Below are 22,373 nucleotides of genomic sequence, written 5' to 3' on the forward strand. Positions count from 1 at the left end.
GTCAAATTTTTCTTCATTCTCCCGAAAATCCAAAAAATAGCATCACTTTGAAAATTTGAAAGGCATGTCACATTTTGTTAATCTCTGCAAGATTCAAATGCTCATTGCCTTAAACATTTTCTTCTGGGGCAGCTGTGTCTCCTGTGGCAAGAAATCTATGAACAATACAGAGACTTATTATTTATTTATTTATTTCAATTTTCTGTTGTAAGGAAGCTTCCTTCTTCCTTGTTCAGTGAATTTGAATGAACTTTTAGGAGAAAGACATTACAGCATTAGTTTGAAAGAAAGTAAGCTGTCTAGGTTTTCATTACTATCAAGTAACAGAAAATTGAGTCTGGGATGAAATGCAAAAATCGAAAATGAAGTTCTAACTTGTGCATTATATGGATCATTGCCATCTCAACCAAGAAAGACAACTGTTTACTCTGAATATTCTTTCTTTCTTCCAAAGAAATTTTCTGTCATACGAAAACCATCAACCCCTGTTTCCATTCGCTGTCAGTATTTTGAGAATGTCGAGCATGTATGATGAATATGTGAAATTCATCACAGCATTGGCAGCTGTTACTGAAAACACAGGACACCAAGAAATTTGTTCGCTCACCATACGTAACATTAAGCATGATAGAAAAAATTCTAAATCTTGGATAGCGTCATGGCGTTGCTGCTGGAGGAAGTGGAGCAGAGCTACCTTCACTGTCAATGTCCGAAACCAGCTGGTTCTGCCATACTGGCACACCTACAAGTTTCTTTATTATTTCATCATACGTAATGATAGTTAAGCAGTCATCTAAAAGCAGAGTATGGCATGAGAGTGGTCCTCAAGTATTTATAGAGGTGCATTTTTTCTGGACAGTAACAAAATGAATGGCCATACTTCCCTCTCCAGATTTTCATGTCTGATACTCTCAAGTCAGGGAGAGCTAAATTCTTTTAGGTGGGCAGATGGAAACAATTTTAAGAAACATGCTGACAGGATTTGCTCTGGAAAGGTCAAACTCCCCATTAATTACCTCCCCCCTCCCCTTGCAACTGCACACATTCACTTCATTCATTACCCAGTTCAAAAAAGGGGAAGAACGCCAGTAGGCATGGCGAATCATTTTCTACACCAGGGTAGAAACTATTGTGTGCATCTCCAATTTTTACCCTACCTAGAATCCTATGCAGCTGAAAATATTACGTTGTATCAAATTTAATTAATTTCCCACTCAAAAATGATCAAGATTTCAAAGCCAATATTACAGTGACTGGCTAATTTACAATGTTGCAGAGGAATAGACGAGTGCAGAAAGTTCTGAAAGGAAAAATTAGTCATAACAGCTTCAAATTTTCCTCATTTTTGCACATAGGTCAAAAGCACAAGTTGAGCCAAAAATTTAAAAAATCAGCGCACTTTTCTGTTCAGCCTTTTCATTTTTTGCCCATAAAAGAATAGAGTTTAATTGAAAAATCTCCTTGCCTCTGGTGCAAGCTTTGGCTCAAGGAAGTCCCTGAATCTTAGAGTGAAGCCAGCAAATCTTGTAGGTATCATGATTGCTGTCTTGGAATTATGGTTGCTTTGATTTTTCGAAAGAAAACTCAAGAATTTTACACTGGAACATTTATCGTTGCAGAAAGAAGAATTTTGTGAAATTTCCTGATTCCCAAACCATTAGCCAAAACTATTTATGACAAAGGAGTTTAGAACGTCGCATACCATATTGCGAAGGGTTTTCTCTTAACTTTTGACGGTCTGAACAAAAGAGGAAAGTTTTAAGAACCCACTGGAAGATATAAAGGACTATAAATAGCATATATAAGGGGGAAAAAATTCCCATTGAAATACACAGGTACCTAAGTACCTACTTCATTTTACAAAAGAATATTGTAGACCTCATGACCAATATATCCACTTGATTCTTCCCAATTATTGACTCTTTGTAGGTATACAACAAGATAAGACATTATCCTTATCTGAAACATGCAATAGACCTTTTTGCATGCAAGATGACTCATATTGCACTGATTTGAATTTTCAACAATTGGCTTGCAGAAGTTTCTTGACCCCCTTACTTATTAGTAACGAGAACTTACTTCCTACTGTGTCCCTGTCCGTGTCCTAAATCAAAGAAACGGATAAAAATTAACTTAGTTAATAATTTAGGTATAGAATGATACGAAACCACCCTCCCCCTCCCTTCACAGTCAGTCCTCAACTTAAAGCTGGTGTAAAGTATTGATGAGACCGATAACCACGGCGGTGTAGCCTATTTTACTTAAATTAATTTTCGCACGTACTATCGTGCTGGTTATTTTCTTCTTTTTTACATTCCCTACATGACTCATTAAAATAAAATTAAAGTGACTTTCCATCATTTCCTTTTAAATCCAAAACCGGAAATGGCGCTGCCGGAATGTGTCTTCAGTGATGGCACACACTCCTAAATAGTTTCACTGAGATATTCTTTCTATATATCGAATTCTGAAAAATGAACGCCAGATGAAAAAGCTCCCATGGTAAATTCCTCTATCGATTGAATTCTCTTACTGAAGCTTTAAAATGACTTTTTAATCCAAATCAAAGGATTTACGACGTTTTGAGTAACCATCTAACTCAGGAATGCTTGACCGATTTTTCTTTTGGTGTAATTTTGACAATGACAACATTACAACCCTGAATACATTTTACTGTATGCCAACTTGACGGCGTAAATTATTGATGAAAAATCCTCAAAAATTCTAGAGTAATTGTAAAAATTGTCTCGTTTTCTTGCTCGAAAATGTCTTTCATCATCGCTATCACAAAAAATATTCTTATTATCTGCAGGCATTTTAAGGATTAAACAACAATTACATTGTTTTGAAATATTGCGCCCCTCCCACATTCCCTCCCAAGACTACGAAAGCGAATGACAAGTGTTCCTTTCTCGCAAGAACTCCTTTCCGTAGGCTTACCATCTTGTGTATCGGGAGAGTTATCACCTAGAAGATCCTTTGTGCTGCAAGTTTTTTTTTCATTCATGATAAGTTTCCTTTAAATTTATCATTGCTCTCCTCCAACTCCCAGAAATTATTCGTAGCGGATTTGTCGGAAAGAGTTCACGAACGTTTCAACGCGAGTCTGAATGGAATTCCATCGTATCGAAAGGTGCCGCTTCAGTGTGTCAGTTTCAAGTGTTTATTGAGTGTCAATTTACGTGAATATCGCTTCTTTATGGTGTTTTTCCGCCGAGTGTTTTTCTTCCTTTACAATAACTGGCCCTATCCGTCTCAACAACTGCGTCAGTTCATTCGATCCTCCTCGAAAATACCCATCTAACTTGGGATGTGATTCTTACTTTGACCATCCATTAACCTAATCTCCCGGAGACAGTTTTTAAATTTATTATTTTGTCCATATGATCAGTTTTAGATACTATCCATGGCGTTATTAAGTAACTATTTTGCAATCGGTCCTAGCAAGAGTGCTCCGAAAGCACTCATAGTCCAGTTTTGAAGCATAATTCATCTTACACGTTATCACTGGATAAGTGCTCAAGTTATATCAACATCAACTTTTCAAAACTCTAATGACTTTTTTCAAGCTATGCATTCACTGAAACTTGTTGTTGTTTTAAATTTCTACTATTTTAAAGAAGAGCTATGCCTTTATGTCCAATCTGGAGACTAGAGCGTGGAATCCTCATCAGAATCAGGCCCCCGTCGGCAGTAGGTAAGGAACACCATTTTCAAGAACTTTTCTGTAACTTTTCTCATCATACCTTTCCCCTTATCTTAGAGCTGGAAAAATCATGGACTCCACTTCTTTTTCATTTGCAACTCTACTCTACTTCATACCCAATACAATTAAACAGATCATGTCTGTTTTAAGATAGCACTATGAGTTTCTGAGCTACAGCTTACGGCGGTACTCGTACTTTTCTTATTATGCATTTTGACCAAGCAAAATCTTTTGTCAATATTATGAAAATGTTTTAATCCGATCACACCCATCTGATATCTGACATCTTAGCCGCTGCATACTACTGTTCAGAATGTATCTTAGGGTAATGTCAGACAAGTTGCCTGAATCATTGAGTATATAGCTCTAGAGATATGTCAAAGTGCTGCTGCAGTATTTTTACAGAAACTGAGTGCCGAAACTGAAAGAGCTTGTATGCTGCTGTACTATGAAACTCAAAATTTAAATTGATGGCATCTCAAAGTGGCATGAAGTGTTTTCATGTATATATTATCGACTGCCCTACCAGAGTGAATCGATCGGTCACTTGAGCTCATCATTTCCATCAATTTAGCAGAAGAGAACATTAGCTTTGCTGCAATAATGACTTAAGATGTAACTGTGTAAATATGGAACTCAAGAGAATGGTTATGCCTAACTTTAAACCAAGTTGGACCAAGTGTTTTTCATTAAATCAGTGTAAGTGTCCGAATTCCAGGCTCTTCACCTACACTTTTCTAATACTTAGCAAAAAATATGAAAAGTTGATGAAATCCCCCTTGAACTGTTCAAAAGAAGGAGAAAAAAATAGATAGTGTTATTACTTACATTTGGAGCTAGTTTCAAAGGTAGTTAATCTCTCTCAAATGAACTGCCCATTGGATATTCTGTCTGACCACTGGTATTATACATCTACTTAGTTACTTTTGGAGAGCTCCAATTTATTTTCTTCTTTTGCCTCTGCGCAGAGCCCATGTGCATCACTTAATTTTCACCTAATTCGACAAAATCAAATCCATCGCTTTAAATGGACATGTACTCTTCTCAAATGCCTAATACAGGTATCTTTGAAACTAGATCATTTGCACCAAATTTAGATGGAATTGCCTTATGGTTTCCAATCCTGTATTCTTTTGCTACTTTTGCTCATTAAGTTACTGATCGGTTTCAATTTCCAACTGAGGACAGCCGGTCTTCAGTTGCTCTCTAAGAGTGTCTAAACTTGCTTGGCGTCAACTCTGCATATTGCCAGGTTATATACTTACCTGTACCTAATAGATATGCATGAAATTTTGAGATAATTTGGAGAAATTTCGTTCTCACATTTTCCAATAAATAGATTGTCACAACTTCTCAGTCATACCATGCAAAAATAATTCTCAATTGGAATGAAGATCCTTACCATAAAACTGAAACTAGATTTAATCTGATACACAGACATGCCAATGCTGTTCAACGATGTTGATCTAAATGTGTCAAAAGAAATTGAGTTTTCTATATTATTTTCATTTGTCTGTTACAGGAGTAGTGATGAACTCCTGAGTATCAGCCGACTGGGTGCCACAGAATGGGTTTAGAGGTACTAGTGGCAGCGCTATTTTTGAATTTGTTGCGTGGAGTGGGTAGTCATGATTCCAACCTGATTGTTGCCTCTTTCCCCTCTGCCACACAACATGGTAACTGCTCCGTCACCAGGTTGAATCATCTGGCTGTTGACAGTGCATCGGGCCGCATTTATGTTGCGGGTGTCAATCGGCTGATTCAACTCAATTCAAATCTGCGTTTGGAAGAATGCAAAGTGACTGGGCCCATAGAAGATAGTCCTCTGTGTCATGCTACCGGGTGTACTGATAATATCCCCAAAACACCCACCGATAATGTGAACAAAGTGCTTATTCTTGACCCTGAATCTAAGTCTGTGATAGCTTGTGGCTCTGTATCCCAAGGAGCATGTGTAAAATACCGTATGAATATTTCTCTCTCATCTGACTTTGTTCCTAATAGTATTGCTGCCAATGATGAAAATGCCTCCACTTACGCTTTCATTGGCCCAGAAAATTATGACAAGTGGAAAAAATCAAATGTCCTCTATGTTGGAACGACATTTACGAACCGTGGTGACTATCGGAATGATGTTCCTGCTATCTCCAGCCGAAATCTAAATGATTTAAATGTGTTCGAAAGTAACTTCAAAGAGTCTCTTCTTCAGATCGATGTCAAACATCGAGACCACTTTTTAGTTAAATATGTCTACGGTTTTAATTCAAGCGATTTTGCTTATTTTGTGATAATTCAGAAACAGTCTCATCTACCTGGACAAGAAGAGCTGGGATATACGACAAGGCTAGCACGAGTCTGCATAACAGACCAGAATTATGATAGCTACACAGAGGTAACACTACAATGTTTTGTAAGAAATTCATCAAATCCTGACAAGGAGCAGAAAATAAACTACAATTTAATTCAAGATGCCAAAATTCTGTCAGCTGAAGATGAACTCGCGCAAAGCCTTGGCATTGATCCTGGAAGACCAATCTTAGTAGCTTCCTTTTCACCTAGTAGAGGCATTTCCAACGATCCAGCACAGCAGTCAGCACTATGTGTCTACAGCTTACAAGATATTGAAATGAAATTCAATGAAAATATACACATGTGCTTCAATGGAACGATCAAGTATCGAAATATGGAGTACATATCAGGACTCATCTCTGATGGCAACTGTCCAACCACAGGAGTAAGTTTCAATTCCATTTTATCTCTTAATCATCAATTTTTCTCACTCCCAAAAATGTTGATGTTGCTGTACCTATCCAAGATCTAAAGCTCAAGGAAAGTTTAGAAAAACCAAAGGTTTTGGTTTCCACCCTTGCAGTTTTTTGTCCTCGTTCAAATATTTTGCAACTCTCAAAACAATGCATCTAAAATAGCTTGATAATTTACGCGGCTTACAAAGTCTGCAAGCATTGCAGTGCACGAAACAGAAAGGAAGAGGCAACCCTCTCTTTATTTTTTAAAGAATTTTTGAAAAGACTGTCATACATTTTACAGCTGCATCCACTCCATAGATTAATTTTTTCTTTTCTCCTTACTATTTTTTGCAGACTGCCGGAAACATCTTGAACTTCTGTGATGTTGGTTTGAAAATATCAGGTGTTGATCCCATCACAGCTGTGGCATCATTCCATGCACCAACGGATCTGATAACCTCAGTCACTGTTGCAACAACTGGCCGCAATGTAGTTGCATTTTTGGGGACCTCTACTGGATCTTTGAAGAAAGTAAGTGAAGTCTCTGATCTTGAAGTTTTGCAAAGAAGGGAATTCTTCTCTACCTGTTAAACTTGTTGTCCAAATGTGTCTGTAACCTATGTCCAAAATCAGTACCTCCAGTTGCTCTCTGTTTCACCCTAAATTAGTTAGATTTTGTTTTTCTTCAATTGCTTGGAGAACAATGCAGTTTTTAAAGAAATTCTATCTCAGCTAAGACACTTTTGCAATTGAAGTTGTACGCTTCTGAAATTCACTTCAAGGGACACTCAGAACAAAAATGAAGATGAATACTCTCCTCTTGAATACCAATTTATATTAATTTTCTTTGGCACTCATATCTGGAAATCAATATTCTACCTTGTACCTTACTCTGTAGTCATTATCGCACCCACTATTCTGTATTATCTTCGACCACAAAAAATGCCTTAATTGTCAGGAGTCGGATAATTATGTTTAAAGTTTGAGCTCACATCTTGCTGCTCTATATATGTTTAATTTTTCTTCCATGAACTGTAATAAAGAAAAATCCCAAAGAAAAACAAAACAGTTGAAACAAGAAGTGTTTATAGCTGCAGCTCAACTTTAGTCTGAAAAATTTGCTGATTTAAAAATCGAGACTAACATATCTCGCTTTAGAGATCATAAGACTTATAGAGGACTTCCTGTATTCAACTTTATATTTTACTGTTTGCATTTTACATAATTTTTTTCTGAGGAAACTGCGGTATGCCATCATTGAGGCTTAATTCCAAAGCATATCAATGTATACTTTTCTCTAACGTCCATCTTTCTCTTTGACCCCCAGGTGCTATTATCAAGTGCATCAAGAGGCATACTATACGAAGAATTGATACTTGACAAAGGCAAAGCCATTCTGCCAGACACAACCATCAGTCCTAATCAAGAATTCCTCTATGTTCTGACAACTTCAAAGGTTTGTGTTACCTACATTGTATTTGAATTATTTTCAAGAAATTAATTTTTTGTAATCAGTGGGAAGATTTAACTCATACAGGGATCAATTATAACTATAACTTAGGATCAAACTGTATACACTAGTAACTATTGACAAAATGTAAAGCTTACCATGTAGTAGCCCCTACTTCAAAAAAATAAAGCAAGGAAGACATTATATTCCACTACCGAGAAATTCTACCCATTAAAAATAAGTATGTGCTTCGAATTACCCCGGTGGGCTGAGGTTATCAGTAGGGACCTTAAAAATAGGCACTTGCATCCCTATCCGTAGAAATGAGAATATTAGAATTCTCCTGTGGTTCCTTGATGGAACCTTTGATTGTTAAGTAGCCTCTGACTTCAGGGCGTCATGTCAGACTACAAACTTGTCAGAGTCGTCACAAAACTAGATTTTCACACCATTTGAGACTTTTACTCTCATTGTATTTATTTAATCAAGAAGTAATAATACGCAGTTGACACTCATGGAACACTAATTTCATTACCCTCTTAAGCAATTAAATCCATTAAAACTTCATGTTTTTTTTTTCTTTAAAAGAAAAATTGGTCCGTTAATAAAAAAAGATTTCTCTGTAAGAATACAGAGAGGTATAAATTTCCATTATGTATGACTAGTCCACAGCTATCTTGCGTAAGTACTCTCTCTCAGATATCAATAAAAATTCAACCCGTAATTTTGGAAAAATCAAGAAAATTTTCAGCTGAAGTGGTCCAACTAGTTGCACATTTTATCTTTCTCTAAATCCTAAATTGATAGAAAATATCAGGTAAAAATGGTAATTCAAGGCCTTATTTTACTTCAAGTTTAGTCTCCTTTAAAATTTAATTTTTTTTATGATCTGCATTTCTTTTTTTCAGGTCTTGAAAATAAACGTGGAGCATTGCAGTGGATTTACAAGCTGTTCCACCTGTCTAGAATCCAAAGATCCATATTGTGGCTGGTGCTCTCTCGAAAGGAGGTTAGTTTCTATTAAATTCTAATTCAATAAGATGCTAAGAAAAAAACCTTTCATTAATTGAAAGACCCAAACAGTTATGGACCAAGCCATGAAAGGTGCTCAACGAGTGGTGTGGTGGACCTAAGAAGGGCCGTTGAAAAAGGGTGAGCCGGCCGGCTGCATGATGTCCGCGTGCTGTGCAAGTGATGAGTCCCGTGTGACTGACGGGTGCTAAGTTAGCAGGAGTGATGAGCTCGTGGCTTATGTAGCTGCGACTGTAGCGAGCTACAGCCAATGAGCTGAGCTGATTGGAAGTGAGGGTGGCTTGCCGCCACACAGGGAAAATGAAAAATTAAGGAAAACGAAAAAAAAAGGGATTTTCAGGCGCCACGTTGGCGCTGAGCCTTCATTTTCTAGGCGCCCTGACTGATTTCTTGGGCGCAGTTGGTGCGTTGGCGTCTGTGAGTTTTGAACACTGGTTGTTGCTATCAACAACGTACAGCCTTTTTGAGTGAGCCTACCTTTCCTCTGGCGGAAAATTATGTTGAGACCAAGCTATAAATGTTGAATATTAGCTCTGTATGTGGGATGTGGAACTGGTACCCAGTACCACGTATCCACTGCCCGCATGGAGTGGGAAAGCGGTACCTATGGGTAGTAGGCACTGTTCCTAAATTTAGTAAACAGGAAAAACTTTTCAAACTGGTGTGACTGCTGCAGTTTACACAATTATTTGGGGAACATCCGCATTAGCATTTATTAATTATGGTAAATTCTTGTACAGAACCATTATGAATCTATTTCATTTTTCAGATGCACTGTGCGGAGCACTTGTCAGAAAGCAAGCCACAGTTCACCTCGGTGGCTTTCCTTAGATGCTGGGCAACAATGCATAGACTTCGAGCAGATCTTGCCTGATCGAATTCCGATCAACCAAATGGCTAATGTAAGTTAAACACTTTACTGACAAAACTAACAACTGAACCTCTCAGTTGAAAGCCATCAAATATTACCTCCAGCCATACCTTGGTTGTAGTTTGTTGACGCTATTTAAGTGCAATGATAGATGTGTCTTTAGTAATAGAAAATAAGTATAGAGAGTTATAGAGGAAAAGAGAATGAGTAAGTTGGAGATAAAGTTTTACTGTGCCTTTAGTTTTGAGCATTTGTATCCCTGTAAACTTAGAGCTTCACATGATTTAGTGAGAATGAAATAATGCCATTTTCGAATATTAAAATTATTCTGTAAGTACAACAAACTGCATTGTAGGCCTGTGGAGGTGTGTTTTGGTGCTGAGTGACAAATTCTTGGCAATATTATAAAGATCAAGTTAAAATAAATGCGCTGAACAAGGCGCATCTACCCATAATTATTTCCTCATTGTAAACATTATTTGAGAAAATTCAAATCAGTGCGTTTTTTAACTCAATGGTTCAATTATTCTGTGCACGAAAATATGTAATACTTTTAATTTTTGGAAATTGCTTCACTAAACCTTGAAGTATTGAATATTTAATTCTCAACTTTTTACTTCAAGATCTTATTCAATTCCACTTTCTAAGGCACTTCGTCCCTTCATAATGTCAAATTCCTATGATAGTGTCAAACATCCTTTTTATAGCCATCCTAATAACACTTTTCAGACGCAGAAAGTGCACAATTCATCCTCAAGATGTTATCTAACATCTTTGAAAAAAAAGCATAGCATACATGGTAGTAGCTATGTCATGGATTTGAAATCATTCGTACTAATTAAAATTCTATTTGCCCTGCAGGTGAGGCTAACAATTCGCACACTTCCAGAGTTACCATCAAATGCCAAGTATCGATGTGTTTTTGGCTCAGCGGATCCGATTGATGCATCAGTCACTAGTTTTGGCCTCCAATGTCCAACACCAGAGGTTAGCAAACGACCCAGCATCCCAGAGGGCAAAGATCACGTAAATGTTGCTTTATCAGTGAGATCTTCGGAAACCAACAAAGACTTTGTAAGCAGGAACTTCGCATTTTATGACTGCTCAGCTCACAACAAATGCTCATCTTGTGTCCAGTCCCAATGGGCTTGCAATTGGTGTGTCTACGAAAACAAGTGTACACACAATGCCTCAGCTTGTCAATCAACAATTATCAGCGGTGTGAATGTAAGTAGTAATAGCCAGGAATATTTTATTTTTCTTTACCCTATCCTTCCTTCACATTTTTTTTTAAACTTACCACAGTAGCATGCATTAAAGTGCATACGTGCAAATGACGTCACTTGTATAATCTAACTAACATTTGATTTAGGTTAAGAATACTTGATAATATCTCGCTCCGGACTTGATCTCCAAACTTCCTGTTGTCTGAATTGTTTTCTATCTAAGATTTGAGGAGCAAACATGAATCTTTTTTTATAGCTCAGACCATGTGTAGTGGCCCATTCCAAACTTCAAGAACAGTCAGGACCCAAAGTATTATAAAATCGGTCCCAGGGGGAGTACCTTCTATCAACTAGCATATCATTCAGATGATTAATGTATGGACTCCTGTAATCCTATAGGCTTATCTTTGTGTAGTCCCCATGATTCAAAATATCTCCATCAAGCCACCATCGAAAGTTTATCTAACCATTAAGTTTATCTCTAAATTTTCTTACGACAAAGTATTTAATTCATCTTCAATTTTTTTTTTCAGAATCCAGCGAAACTATCGATGCATGGAGCAAATGCTTGCCCGAGATTCAGAAAACCACCCACTCCCATTCTGCTTCCCAACGGTGTACCGAAGGAGATTATTTTGCAAGTAGAAAACTTGCCACACCCTCAGGCTGGTCATTCAGGTTTTCAGTGTGTTGTTGACATAGAGGATGCAAAAATGATGGTGCCTGCTCGTGTCGAAACGGATCGATTTATTGTCTGTGATAAAACAACTGTAAGTCTTAACTTTACTTTTCAATGTTTTAACCAAGACCAATCCACACAGGTCAGTCATTGCGCAGCTTTTTTGAAATCCACTCCCCCGCCCGGCCCTAATTCGCAGCACTCAATGCTGCGTCACAATGTGTGCTCCCATAAGAAATGCATTGCAGGCACTCAATACTACGTCACTGCGCAGTAGAGCACCAAAACTCGTCCTCAAGAATGACTGACCTGTGTGGATTGGTCTTGGTTTTAACTTAATGTTTTACTGATCTGAAAATTGTATTGAACTGCAAAGGTGTGTATATATTCAGATCAAAGCAAAAGAGTGTGAAGAGGGTGATATGTTGGTGGTAAGTTTAGTAAGGACAAATAATAAGCCGAGGGTTACTGACATAAGAATATAAATATATCGATGTAATAGACACTGCTGAAGTATATGCAAGAAGTGGGCCTGGGCTGCAAGGGGGGAACACGGGTCCAGGCCGTGAGGGGGGGTAGCACGGGTCCAAGCCGTGACCAGTGAAGCAGGTCCAGGCCGCGAGGAATGGGTCTAAGCCGTAATTTTGGAGACTCATTCTCTGAAATTTGGATTTCGGACTGGTTGAACGGCCTACGCCCCGGCTGTCTTTTAAACTCCGTCGCCAGCTCCCCATCAGATTGGCGGTGCGCAAGGTGCGTCGGCTCGTCACGCATATCATTGAGAGATGATATATGATATATGTGCCTCTCCGCCACATAAGAAACCTTCCTTTAAGGACTTTAAAGTACTTAAGAGTCTGATCATAAATTATACAAGCTTAATCTTTCTTTGAAAATACTTCCAAGTCGAAGAAGTCAGAATTGAAGGAAGTGGACATCACATGATGATTCGATCAAAAGTATTTTTTGAAGAACGGAGACGTCCTTAAACAGATTTTAGTTTCAGTGAGTTTTGGTTGATTGCTGAAAATTACCTCCAGCATAAGTATATTTATTTTTTTAAGATGTAGCAAACGAATTATCACCTGGATATTTTTGCAATATCCATGATGGATCAAAATCTCTGTTTATATGATGTAGTCAAACATTTTTGACAGAGCTCTGATAATTACTGAAATTTTTCCGTTTTTTTTTCAGTATTCTTATGAAGCTAACACCGGTGAGTACGAGGCAACAGTGACTATGGTATGGAACCGTAATCATCACATCGATACAATCAAAGTGACTCTGTACAAGTGTGAAATACTCGGTTCACACAGAGAACATCCCGATTGTTCATTGTGCATGACGAGGAATGTCAAGTATAAATGTACCTGGTGTATCAACTCATGTATGTTCTTCGAATCTTGCCTACAACCACCAGCCCAGGAGTGTCCCAAGCCTAGGATTGATATGGTTAGTTTCAATGATCATGTTCCAAATTGTTTGATAATTTAAATTTTATTGTCGTCTCTCTTTAAATAGCCGAGTCATTCTCATTTTTTAGTGGTAATTAAATACCACCTCTAAGCTTAATTGATATCTTACACTATGATGAAATCCCAACAGCACATCATTTTTTTCACTCTGGTTTTGTTCTGGCTTGATATCATTATTACTACCGGGTTGTTAAAATTTCTTTGAATGTTCTCTATCAAAAGTTGCATATTCGCTTGATCGTTTTTTTAAAAATATTCCTTGTTGCTCCTTAAAATAAATGTAACTTCTCTGTGGAGCCACTGATTGCAAAAAAAAATTATATCGCTGTTCATCATTGAATTTCATCTACTAATCAAACCCAATTTGCCTTTTTGATGCTTTTCCCCTTTAAATAAGTTTATTTGTATTGAAGTGGCAAAAGAACGATTTTATCACCTAGTTGAAGAAGTTCTATTTATCTTATAAATTCTGTGAAATCGAGTCAGAAAACATACCAAGCCGCTTTTATTCCCCAATAAAGCTAGATCTAAATTTATTGTAATCAGTCTATGGTACTGCTTACCTCTTGATTGATGATGACCCCTGCAATTATTTACGCTGTGTAGATTCTTAAATTGACTTTGTATCGTCTTGCAGATCAAACCTCTGAGCGGTCCTGTGGAAGGAGGCACTCTAGTTACTATTGAGGGAAGTAACCTTGGTTTGAAAGAACAAGATGTGGCTGGAAAAATTCACATAGGAAAAACTCCTTGCCGCCTTACTGAGTATGAAGTCTCCGTCAAGATCGTTTGTAAAACTGGTGCATCCGATATTGAAAAAGTTGCGTCTGTCGTTGTCGGTAACGATGCAGGATTAACAGAATCTTCCGTCCATTTTAGCTATAAGGTATGTGGTATGCCACTTATTTTTCTTCCAACATGACTTTTTATCATTTTCCATTTGAAAAGTTATAGTCAGCGTCTATTGTTAGCCTTAAGAAAGCTGACAGGGAAAGGAAGTTTTACTATCATAATACTTGCTCACTCGAACAATGTCCTCCGGGAATGACAGCTATCATGCCAGGGAGGTCATATGCTTCCTTCACAAAAAACGCCATGTTCAGTGGTCAATAAGTCATCGCAGAATCATTGTAGCTCTCAACATCAACACCTTATGACTTTATTCTCTGCATTCAGGACATTCCTAGAAGTGACTTTTACATATTAATAGCATCAACTGCTGTAGTTTTTCCATCCCTCGAATTCCTGTTTTTACAGGAAAACCTCTCGTCCATCACTTGGGTTATTGTGATTACCAGTACTCTTTACGGGTTAAATTTTTCACAAAGCAGAAAATTTTCAAAACGCATCTTACATAAACTACCCTTTGAAAGAATTTAACCCATTTGATTTATCCAGCAAAATAATGTTAGTTTGTTGTGGCTATTATTCATCATACTAAAATGGACCCTCCGGAGGATCCATTTTAATATGATGAATAACAGCCACTTCCAACTGGAAACCGCCTCAATATGTTCGCAACTTATCATTAATAATTCTCCTTTTTTTTCCTATTTTCTCTCACAGAGTGTGAAACTAGAAGGAGTTACGCCAATGATTGGTCCAGTCAGCGGGGGCACCCAGTTAGCAATAACAGGCCAGCATTTGAACATAGGGAGCCATGTCAGTGCTTATTTGGATGAGCTTCCTTGTTTAGTGAACATCACACAAGCTTCCAGCACTCGGATCACGTGCATCACTTCTCGCTCTCATGCCCCTCGGCCAATCAACGTGCTAACTGTCTCCATCGATGGTGCCAATAGAACTCTAGCCAGTCGGCCGTTCATCTTCAAGGCTGATCCAACAATACTCGAAATCAAACCTTTAATGAGCTTTATCTCTGGCGGTCGAATGATAACAGTTCACGGCACCAACTTGGACACAATTCAAAAACCTGAAATGGTTGTCTTCGTGGAATCCATCAACAATCCCATTAATAAAACTGTAAGATATCTCCATTTTAATTCTAATTATTCTAACTTTCGTCAATGTTTTCTCTTTTCTTATTGTTTCACCTAAAACTCCTAAATTTCAACTTTTTCTCCGCTCTCCTATTTTAAATTAACGGATCTCTCAGAAGTTTTATATCTTCGTAAACTTGCTATTGGTTCTCAATTTTTCTTCCATAAAATTTTATTCGGCAGTTAAATAATTTGATTTGCTTATCAGGGCGATGTTTTTTTTTTTTGTGTACCTAAATTTCTTGGCAAATGAGAAGTATTTCTGTCTCATTTTGACTAAATTTAATAGCAATATCATCAATTTTTTTTGGAAACAGGGAGTAAACTTGTTAGCTGGTAAGCCAAATTCTCCGTAAGAGCGATGAACTCAGTTCCTCTCTTTGAATTCAGTTTCAGACATTGCTGATGAATCTGCAGATAAACCAACTGCAGAACCATGTTGCCAAAAACTCTATTAAAAAATACTTTTTACAGCAAACTTCACTTTGTTGCTTAGAAATAAACAAAGCTGTAGTAAATGAACATCAAAAGGTTTTAATTAAAAAGGTTTTTTACCAGAATTTTCATGAAACTCTGCTGAACAACTTTCACGCGATAATCTCTTGTTCCTCAAAAAAGTATCTTTGCATGGCCATCAAATTTTTCCTTCTTTTTCTTTCTCTGATGGCTTCGTCCCTTCCCTTCTTTATCTTATTTTGCATCCGATTCTCATTTTACCTCCGTCTTTGTTTCTATTTTTTCGGCCTCCAAAAATCAGCATCCAGGATGATGGCAGTAACTGTCACGCTCCAACTCAGAGCTAACTCATGAATGAAACCTGGTGGTGGGAATTTCTTTCAAGATCTAGGGGTATATAATAAATTCGAAACCTTTAAATGTGGCCGTTCTAATTGATGTTTCATTTGATTAAATTTCAGGAATGCGTTGTTCTGAATACTGCCCAAATGGAATGTCCTTCCCCGGCCATCAATCAGCAGTTTCATAGAGCGTCGACGAGACTCCATCGGCGCCGCTCCCTCTCCTCCCCAAAGTTACATGTCTTTCATTTATCTCTCAAAATTGGTTTCATCATGGACAGCGTGGAAACAGTGACTGACTTGGAGAAGCACTTCAAAGGCCTCCCGTCACACTTGCGCTATGTGGATGACCCCAAGTTCTTTCAGTTCCTAAATAATGTAAAATTGTACAAAGGGGATACTTTGGTTATTGAGGTATGTAAACGTTAACTTTGGAAAGTTGCATTTGTCTGTTTATCCTTGTTTTGTGTCATTATGTGCCAGCTCTTGACTCTAGGACTGAACAAATTTTTAAAAATCTGAATCTTAGTCAATGGAATTTAAAACCTGAACTTACGAGTCTCAATGAATGTTGAATATTTAATGCTGAAAACCTACTTGCGTATTATTTGTACCTCGTAAAAATTGTAAGAATACGTATCACACGTCCTAAAGTAATTATCCATCCTTTCATCCTGTCTTGAGAACCTACTATAAGATGACAAAACAACTCATAGTTTTTTTCCCTTCCACTGTAATATTGTGCATTTTTTTAATAGAAATACATGTACATATAGTAACAGGCCTTATTCAAGCACGCTTGTATACCATATTGAATTCAGTATTTTGTGGTTTTTCCTCTCTAATCTTATACATACTACCACAGTGTGTATTTAAAGAGTTAAGTCGATAGCTTATGTTTCATTTCTCATTTCTTTATCTTTTTGCAGGGTGAAAATTTAAACTTAGCCAGTGATGAGACTGATGTTAATGTAACAATCGGCACTGTTGCGTGCAATGTTACATCATTAGCGAGCAGTCAGTTGGTCTGTACACCACCTCTGGTTCAGCCAGAACCAACTGATGAAAACGGATTTGCTACACATACAGGGCTTCCTCTTGTTGTTGTGAGTATCATCATCCTTAATTGTAAAATGAAAATCTAAGAGAATTATCAGGTTGGGCGTTGCAGAAAGTTTTTTTTTTCTTTTTTTTTAAAGATAAGTTACTGTTCCTGCCACTCATTCAGAAAAAAATTTCAAATGATGTATGTAGAAATTACCATAAACGGTGTCAGATAACCTGCGAGGCTACCCTTATTTGCGATCAAAGCTGAATATTCTTACATGTATATAATTAAGACTTAAGTAAGTTGTTAGTTGATTATGTTTCTGATTAAGGAAAGAGGGTATACATTCTTACAGCTAAGCATTGGTATGCACGCCCTGTCATATTGCCTAAATAGAAGGTTGAACTAGACTTTGAAATTCCAACGTTTTAGAAGATTCTCAATTTCCCCATTTTAACGTAGAATGCCTTTCAATTTCCGTCCATGTATCTACCAAATTTGGCAGATAGTAAACATAATTTATTCTTTGTTTGATAAGAATTTTTTTTCTTTCATCCATGTATTCAACTATGTGTCTCAATTTTTTATTCTACTTTTTTGTTTATTTCCTTAATTTCAGGTTCGAGTCGGACGAAGTTTGCGGTTTCGAATTGGTTATCTACGTTATGAAATGATTACGCCATACTTCTTCCCCCCGGAAGCAATTGCTGGAATTATTACCGGTGCTGTGTGCCTTCTTTTTGTATTCATTGTTGTTCTCATTGTGTACAGGCGTAAATCAACGCAAGCTGAGCGCGAGTACAAACGTATACAGATACAAATGGACACGTTAGAAAGTAATGTTCGGTCAGAGTGCAAACAAGGTAAATTGACCAAGTTTCTTCAACTATTTACTCTTATTATTGTGATACTCCCCGCTGCCGCAAGAGAGGAGAGCGAGACAGCGCACATGCGCGGTGGCGAGCGACGAATCAGGAGGGGGCCGCTGGAGCTCACGGGCAACCAGCGCGGGACCGGACCATGGTCTGACAGTCCAGTAACGACTTCCCGACGAGAAGGACAGTCCGGTAAGGTCCTCCTGTAGAGAAGGACGGATTGATAGTGAATTGATGCTTTCTTGTTCAATCAGTACTAGCAAAATCTCTGTTCTCTTTTTGTCATCCCCATTAATTCGTATAGGTAGCCCTCTTTCAAATCCATGAAGCTACGAACGGCGCTGAAAAGTGCCGGTGCAGAGCGGTCGGTTTTTGAGGTCGGATCAATTCATCCACATTCACGATTGTCGCGAGACGTCGCAGGTGAATTGACCCGTCGCCACATGGTGGAGGTTGGGCAATCCGGAGTACAGCTCAATCAGTCAAGGACAGTTACATAACCGAAAATACACCTAGCCACGGTAGTTTAACGGGTTATTTTGTGAGATAAATTGCATCGCGTTTTACACCTAGCCAATGTGGACAAAAACGATGTAATATTGATGTCAAATTGATTATTTTTTTAATAATCAAGATAGTTCAGAACTCCATTGATTTATTTAAATCCCCTCCCCCCTTACTTACTGCTCACATACTTATATTTTGACCATATCTTTTAAGCTAGTCCTAAATACTCTTTACTTTACAAAAATCTTTTCTGTTTCCAGCTTTTGCAGAGTTACAAACTGATATGACTGACCTTACTGCTGATTTGGAATCTTCAGGCATTCCAACTTTGGATCATAATGATTATATTTTGAAGGTATTTTTCCCCGGTGTCAGAGATCATCCAATTCTCAATGATCCAAAGGCAAGTGATGATCATTTTTCTAATTTTGATGTCTGAAAAACATTCTTTCTTTGTACTTTAGAAATTTTTTAAGTATTTTTTCCCTTTGTTGAGAAGGACCTTTGAGTTTAAAATAGAGCACTGGTAAAAAAACAAGAAATTGATCCATACCCTTTCAAGCTAGCTGTACTCACTTTTTGATTGTCTTTTGCAAGATGTAAACCAGTTACAACCAACCAGAACCAATTTTGATTAGCTTCGTCATTTCAATCTTCCTTTCTCTTTTTTCCTCGAATGAAGAGAAAAAATTAAATTTTTTAAGTCAATAAGTGTTACTGAAGGCATTAATTTAATTTCTGAACTATGATGATGCACATAGAATTCAATATTGCGACACATGTTCTTTTTTTGTGACCTGTAAGTAATAAAGTGCCACAATGTCATGGCAGGTCATATGAGAATTAACAGATCCTGGTTTCTGTATGTGGACGTCTAATTAATTATTATAATGACTATCAATTCATTCTATTTTTTCTCAAAACAGGTGCGGATGAATGCTCCTCCAACTAATTATGATGCGGCAATGATACAATTTGAGCAGCTCATGAACAACAAATACTTTGTATTAACTTTTATTGACACTCTAGAATCTCAAAAAACTTTTAACATTCGTGACAAGTAAGTAGTTTGTCTTCATTATAACCTCAATCTCATCATCATTTAATTGTTCTTATCCTCCATTAGAGGTGATTCTAAAATACTTGTTGTCATGGACATACTTATTGGACTTTCAAATATGATTGTATGATTACAAAACATTATTTTCTTTTCACCGCAAGATTAACATTTTATTATGCTATGAATAGTACAGTCATGTGTGACGTCTTTTTGATGCCATCACAGATGGACAGAACATCTTTTGTATGGCACCGTACATTTACGGTGCAGTAGGCGCTATATTATGCTAGACCATTGCATGGCCACAAGATCAACATACTCAGAGTGCATTGTGTTAACGACAATGCACTATTCAATGTTAAAGATCAGTTTTTCGAGCAACTTGACTATCAGGTATCGAAGATGAAAACTAACAGGAAGATTTTTGTCATAGGGCATGTTTGAAGTGTAGAATTTTCAAACTCTCTTTGTATTTTCCCATGTCAAAAGTGCTTTAGCACTGTGTAAAATTTTGCTCGTACTAGAAATTGATTTTTAATTATGTTTTTTACAGAGTGAATGTAGCATCATTACTAATGGTAGTATTAATGAATAAAATGGAGTATGCAACAGATGTCCTTCGCTGTCTGCTGCTGAGGCTCATTGAAAAATCAGTCGAAACCAAGCATCCACAGCTAATGTTGCGACGAACTGAATCAGTCGTCGAAAAGATGTTAACCAACTGGATGGCACTCTGCATGTATAAGTATCTCAAAGATTATGCAGGTTCATCCCTATTTCTACTGTACAAAGCTATTAAGCATCAAATAGAAAAAGGACCAGTTGACGCGTTAACACATGATGCTAGGTACTCCCTCTCAGAGGAGAGACTATTACGAGAGCAGATTGAACACAGCGTTGTGGTGAGTTCTCTTTTTTCAATTTTCATATATTTTGCCTCTCAAATACATGGTACGCTTTTACGGGTGTCAATTTTAAAGTATTTATGCCCCCTCAGCTTCGGGATTCGATATTTTTCTGTTAGTTGCTACTCATCACGATTGTAATAATGTTTCATCCCTGAAATGAATCAAAACATTAAATGGGCAGGGAAAATTGATAAGAATAGAAAACAATCGTGTTACTCCAGACTATAAAAAAATAGAACAAATACTCTGTTGCTTTATTAGGTAATATCATTCTGCTCTCTAAAATTCACACATTTTCCTTTAACAGTTGAATCCGCTCCTTCAGAAAATTTTAATATGGATATTTTGTCATTTTTAATTGAACTAAGTAAGATTGCATGGCTTCATATTGCAGGATCAAAAAATTTCAAAACGTAAAGTATCACAAAGTGGTGGAATAGTTTATACATTTTCCCTTATTCCTCTTGTGGACTCATGCAGGAGAGTAGAGGATAAAGAAGTCTGCTTGATTGTAAATGTCATTAAATCAGGGGCAAAATCTTCATGAAACAAAGCTGTTATTATTGTTTTGAAGATATTAAAAGAAAATTTAACGTCAGTATGATAAGAAAAAATGTATTTCGTCATCTTTTAACTATTTAAACCAAATTACTTGGTGCAACCAAAAAACTCCAGGTTTTGAATACATTTGCATATCTTAAAGGGGTTCGCTGAAAATAATCTCAAACTCTTACAATCATGCTTTAGTTCCAAGAAATTGGATGAGGAACTGTGAATCTGTTTTTTCTGCTGAGTTGTGTGGTGTCCAAATGCTTGTAAAGATTATAAATAAAATGCCATAGAAGAAAGTGCAAAATTTAAAAGTTGTAAAGGCAATTGCTCTTGGCGCTTTTTAACTGTTGGGAGCTTGCAAATCCAGTTTTCTAGCAGGTTTTCAAAATGCTGAGAAGCTTTATTTTTTTGTCATGACCTGTAACTGTAAGTGCTTTTACCTGTTTCCTCTTTTCTTAAAAGTAGGACAATCTGTGTTAAAATACTTCCAACTTCCTATTCTTAAATTTTTTGTAAAGATGTCCAGTCTTGAGATTAACTCGGTTAAATTGCGAAGAAAAGCCTCTTTTGGTGCCATTTGTCCTGCAAACAAATATATTTTCAAGAAGTGTTGCTGTATCAGGATTGACTCAAAAATTTATCAAACTGCAAAAGGTTTTACCAAAATTGTTTTGCCCAAAAAACTGGCCTAGAAAATTCCCCATTTCACCCTCAAACAAACCCGAAAATGTAGAGAAAACAATCCTAATTGGATATGTATTTCTCCTCTGAGAAATATCCCAAAGTGGTCCCCTTAAAAACGCTGTAGCCTACAGATGTAGTAGTATGGGAATTATCTCTCATCCCAACATCTCCTTTATCCTTATTTAGCTCAGTTTACAACTTCCTGCGGTATGATGTAAGATTTTTTCCTGTCATGAAAGTATCATTTGTCTTTATTCCGGTCCCCCGTTGCATTTAATTTTATGCAAAATTGATCAATTGATCGTACATGTAATTACAAGGAATTAGCGTTTGGGGAAGTGGGGCACTCAAGGAAATCTCCAAAAACTTGATAGGGTCACTTTGTCTCTGTATTCAAAGTAAACCGCTCAGTATTTAACGTAAGAATTATTTAATTTTTGTTTACATGTGCTGCTTTTGTATTGTTTCTGCATGTTTGCTCTGGGACAATTGGCTGACATGTTTTTCTTTCTGTGTTTATGTTTTATAGAATATTCGTCTTGTTCAGGAGGATCGTTGGAATGATAAGATTCCATACCAGCCTTATCACGTATGTTTTTACAGTCATTTCACGCTATATTTGGTGTTTCATCTTGCCTTTCATTCTTCGCTTCCTGTCTCTCTAATTCATGAATTATCAGTTCACTGAATCGTGTAAAATTTTAAAAAAGATTTTTCCATTTAATTCTGCAATTGATTCTGTTCCTTCAAATC

At 37.1% G+C, this 22,373-nt stretch overlaps 1 protein-coding gene across 2 annotated transcripts in view; it reads left to right on the forward strand.

Annotated features, from left to right (window-relative positions):
• Positions 1–2,775: 2,775 nt before the first annotated feature.
• PlexB (plexin B) overlaps positions 2,776–22,373 on the forward strand; it is a 33,945-nt gene continuing 14,347 nt past the window's right edge. Inside the window, exons 1-18 of one of the 2 annotated variants that reach the window (XM_019047567.2) lie at positions 2,776–3,697; positions 5,229–6,440; positions 6,808–6,984; positions 7,781–7,909; positions 8,812–8,912; positions 9,705–9,837; positions 10,668–11,033; positions 11,566–11,802; positions 12,909–13,166; positions 13,827–14,075; positions 14,756–15,172; positions 16,107–16,400; positions 16,916–17,092; positions 17,654–17,897; positions 18,677–18,819; positions 19,343–19,476; positions 20,030–20,378; positions 22,150–22,209. In XM_019047567.2, coding sequence (XP_018903112.1) covers positions 5,274–6,440; positions 6,808–6,984; positions 7,781–7,909; positions 8,812–8,912; positions 9,705–9,837; positions 10,668–11,033; positions 11,566–11,802; positions 12,909–13,166; positions 13,827–14,075; positions 14,756–15,172; positions 16,107–16,400; positions 16,916–17,092; positions 17,654–17,897; positions 18,677–18,819; positions 19,343–19,476; positions 20,030–20,378; positions 22,150–22,209 — 4,635 coding nt within the window. In that variant the 5' untranslated portion in view covers positions 2,776–3,697; positions 5,229–5,273. The remainder of the gene's footprint in view (positions 3,698–5,228; positions 6,441–6,807; positions 6,985–7,780; positions 7,910–8,811; positions 8,913–9,704; positions 9,838–10,667; positions 11,034–11,565; positions 11,803–12,908; positions 13,167–13,826; positions 14,076–14,755; positions 15,173–16,106; positions 16,401–16,915; positions 17,093–17,653; positions 17,898–18,676; positions 18,820–19,342; positions 19,477–20,029; positions 20,379–22,149; positions 22,210–22,373) is intronic. The other variant, XM_019047568.2, reaches the window with a different exon arrangement.

This window comes from Bemisia tabaci, chromosome 6 (assembly GCF_918797505.1).
Source record: "Bemisia tabaci chromosome 6, PGI_BMITA_v3".
In the NCBI taxonomy this organism is placed as follows: domain Eukaryota; kingdom Metazoa; phylum Arthropoda; class Insecta; order Hemiptera; family Aleyrodidae; genus Bemisia; species Bemisia tabaci.